The sequence below is a fragment of the Muscardinus avellanarius genome (assembly GCF_963383645.1).
Source record: "Muscardinus avellanarius genome assembly, chromosome: 7".
NCBI lineage: Eukaryota > Metazoa > Chordata > Mammalia > Rodentia > Gliridae > Muscardinus > Muscardinus avellanarius.
The window spans coordinates 1,075,415-1,079,332 of record NC_137793.1 but is presented as its reverse complement, the minus strand read 5'-3'; the positions used below and the strand labels follow the sequence as shown (position 1 = coordinate 1,079,332).

The 3,918-nt window shown below is 65.6% G+C and overlaps 1 protein-coding gene across 1 annotated transcript; it reads right to left on the bottom strand.

Moving 5' to 3' along the window:
* Window positions 1-535: 535 nt before the first annotated feature.
* On the bottom strand, window positions 536-2,016 carry PROP1 (PROP paired-like homeobox 1; the record flags this gene model as incomplete). Its single annotated transcript, XM_080699351.1, has 3 exons — window positions 536-871; window positions 1,614-1,846; window positions 1,974-2,016. The coding sequence occupies 3 exons, from the start codon at window positions 2,014-2,016 to the stop codon at window positions 536-538; spliced, it is 612 nt and encodes a 203-aa protein (XP_080555477.1).
* Window positions 2,017-3,918: the final 1,902 nt, after the last annotated feature.

The window sequence follows — 3,918 nt, the reverse complement described above, 5'->3', positions numbered from 1 at the left end:
TGGGGAAGGCACGGGGACGAGCAGGTGGACGGTCAACTCAAAGGCCCGGCCTACTGAGGCGGGCGGCAGCTCAGACAGCGCGGCACAGGAACCCTTGGGTCCCCTGGCCTCCCGCCAGCCCTCCACCGGGGTTCCAGCCTCTCTCCTGTGAGCTCCCTTCCTGCAATCCTCCCTATCCTCTCTCTGCCAGAATCCAGCAGGAGCTCCTTTTTTTTTTTTCTGTACTGGGGGTGGAACCCAAGGGCACCTACCTACCTCCGAGCTACACTCGCAGCCCTATTTTTTATTCTTTATTTTGAAACAGAGTCTCACTGAGTTGCAGAGGGCCCACTAAGTAGCTGAGGCTGTCTGTGAAGCGGGATCCTCCTGCCTCAGCCTCCCGAATGCTGGATGACAGCGTGTGCCCCACGCCCGGCTGGTTTTTGTTTTGTTTTTTTTACATTGCTGGCCTCTGAGCTGCTGCTCCCCACGTGCCTAGCTTCAGCGTTAGGAGGAAAGGAAGCCGCCCCATCTTCAGCCAGGTGACCCACCGGCTCTAATTCCAGGACCTGGGCGCCTCCAGGCCAAGGGGAAGCATGGCCGGCGGCGGCGCGGGGCAGGGCAGATGCGCCCCGCTCGGGTGCAAGGCTGTGTACCAGTCCTCGGGCTGGTGGGGGAGCGTGAAGGAGGCGGCGGGTGCCTGGGAGGAGAGGGCATGGTTGTAGGGGTGCGGGAAGCGGGGCACCGGTGGAGGTGGCGCCGCGTAGGAGTAGGGGCACGCCGTGGGCTCGGGCAGGAACCCGGAGAAGGCGGCGGGAGACAGGTGGGCCAGTGGCTGGAGCAGGGAGCCCTCCTGCCTCCGCTGCTTGGCTCTGCGGTTCTGGAACCAGACCTGAGGGTGGAGGGCAGCCATTCAGCTCCTGCCTGAGCCGCTGCCTGTGGCCCCTTCCTCCAGGGACAGGAAGCTGAGCATCTGACTCCCAGGGGAAGGACAGCTCTTCCCGGCACAGGCAGCCGACACCGCACCCTCACCCCAACCCAGCCTAAATTTGCCTAGTTTCTTTCTTTTTCTTTTTTGATACTGGGGACTGAACCCAAGAGGCATTCTGCGCCCCCAGCCCTTTTTATTTTTTTATTTTGAAACAGGGTCTCACTAAATTGCCGAGGCTGACCTCGAACCTGCGATCCCCCTGTCTCAGCCTCTACTGGGATTACAGGCATGCACCACCAATTCCTACAACCTTGGGTGAGTAAGGAATCTCAACTTCCAACAAGAACGGGATGAATATGGCAGCAGGGAGATTGGCGGAGGGCTGGGTGTACAGGAGAAGACGAGGCTGGAGCAGAACTGCGGGGCAAGTAAGGCTGGGTTAGCCGGGCACTGCTGCAGGTTGGCCAGCTCTGGCGAGGACCGAGGAGCAGGTGGCTCGCAAGGCTCTGGTTGGGCACGGGGACCAGGCTGCGATGCCCGTGAAAGTCGCGATGCCTCTCTGGGGGTTCACACTGCTACCCCAGGTTGGGCCGGCGTCATTTGCGAGCTGGCTCAGGGGCGCAGTGGTGTGACCTGGAGGCTGTGAGTGTGGAGTGAGGCCTGGGGAGAATGGGGGGGAAACGGGAAGGGCCCATGGCGTCACCTGGATCCGGGCCTCACTGAGGCCAGTGTCCTGGGCCAGATCCTCTCGGGCCCAGATGTCAGGGTACTGGTTCCTCCCAAAGGCTGCCTCCAGCTGTTCCAGCTGCGCAGGGCTGAAGGTGGTGCGGTGGCGGCGCCGGGAGTGCGGGTGGCACCTCTGTCCTCCTTGCGGGGACAGCCTTGGTCTCCCCACGCCTGTGGCAGTCAGCCTCCTGCAGGGCTGGGCACCTGTGCCTGCAGAGGGAGGGAGGGAGCCACTGCTCACCAGCCAGTCAGTGGCCAGTGGCCCACTGCTGGCCCTGTGTCCTGCTCAGCGGCCCCAGGGTGCTCCACCCGGGTACACGCCGCCCCCACCATAGACCTCTCAGGGGCCGCAACTGCTGCGCCCCGATGTCCTGCCACATCCTGGGCACGTCCTGGTCTCTGCAGGCTCAGCCGCCCACCCACGTCCCGTCACACACAGCTCGGGATGCCTCTGACCCCAGGCCCAAGGCCCCGGGCACACCGTGGGCCTTGCCTTTGCCAGCTCTCCAGGGAGGAGCCCGGGCTCCCTCCCCCCGACACACCTGTACACAGCTGTGTCCTCCTGCGCCCCAGGGAGCCGCGGCTGCCCCTCTGCGCAGACTCCCCTCCTCTCCTTGCCCTGTGCTCCCTCCGGGCCTGGCCTGCCGCCCCGCAACCCGAGCTCGTGGGAAAGGCCCGCCTGGCCTCCCTCCGGGCTCGCTAAGCCCCCACACTAATTAGTCTGAGAACCGACTGCCTGGGGACACGGATGGGAGGGAAGAGGGCACTGGGAGGTATGCGCTGGGGGTCTGGGCAGGGAAGCCTATCCCATGGGGCCCGGAGCGCAGCTCCAGCTCGCTGCCCACCTCGAGGCACGTGGGTTGAGCTGCCCCTGCGTCCCGCCTGACCCTCCAGCTCCCTCCCCCGTGGGGGCAGTGACCTGGTGCGCTCTGGGGTCGGAAGCCAGCTGCGCCTCTGCCCTCCAGCTTCAGGCCCCTTGCACTGCTAAGAGCGACGTGCACACGCCCCAGGAAGCCAGGTCTAGATGCCTTCCTCCTGCGGCTCGCGGCGGCCCAGGCCCACAGGGAGCTGGACACTGAGGCTCAGGCCTGCTGCCCGCCAATCCGGGTCACTCACCCGCTCTGGAGGCCGGAGTCCCGGAGGCCAGGTGTCGCTCAGGTGCGAGGCCGCTGCAAACTCGCCCCATCTTCTGCTTGCCCTGCGGGCTCCTCCCGTGGGCTTCCATGGCCAGCCACCACGGCCAGGGATGGCCCGCTCCCGCGCCTGTGGCCGGCTCCAGCTCACGCTGCCCCTGGTCGCCCTGTGTCCGGGGTCTCCTCTCCCCCGCCACCCTCCCTGGACCTCCCTCCGTCCAGATGCCCAGGCGTAGACCTGGCACGGGTGGACGGGGTCTCCTCTCCCCCGCCGCCCTCCTGGACCTCTGTCCAGCCCTGGGCGGGCGGACGCGCGTCCTTTTCACTGTCTCTGCCCCTAACTGCTCACTCCTCTGCCTCGCCTGGCCGGGATCGGTTTCTCCATCCCTGCTGGGCTCTCCTCACGCTGGCTGCTGCTCCCTCTTGGGCCAGCGGCCTCCTTCCCCTGGCCACCTCTCTGCTCCAGCCTGGAGGGAGGCCTCCTCCCAGCCCCGGCCGTCCAATCATTCCCCAGTCTGGAGAGCCCCTGCCCAGGGGATCACAAGCCGGATGAGGGGAGGTGTTCTGTTGGGGGTCCAGGACCAGGGCCAAGAGCTCGGGTTCCCGGGGACCAGACTCTTTTGTCTGTTAAATCCCCTCCTGGGAGCAGGCAGGGGACACAGGACAAAACACATTCCTGCTAAGACCCCTCCTCAGAACCCCGCCGTGGGAAGGAGGCAGGGCCTGCCTGGCATCTCAGCGCGCAGGTGACACCCAAGGAACTGTTTCCAGGAAGCTAAAACACAGAGATCACAAGTGTGCCACCCCTGCCCGCGCCCCGATGCCCCATGCCCAGCCCCACCTCGGGCCGCTCTGGACTATGCAGAGGCCGGGCTGCGGGACCCCAGCGTTCTCAGGTCATCAAGAGCTCCCAAGATCACCCGGCCCCACCCTCAGAACCTCTGGATTCCAGGTGCCGCGACCAGCCGAGGTTCCCAGGAGGACACCCTGACGCGCCTGGGGCCTCGACGTCAGGCCAGCCTGTCCCCCACCGCACGCGACGCTGGCAGGACATTCTGGCACCAGCAGGGCGCCCTCGTGCTCAAAGCCAAACCCACATCTGGGAGCTTGGCCTCCTTCAGGACATACTGAAGCCCAGCCACTAGACAC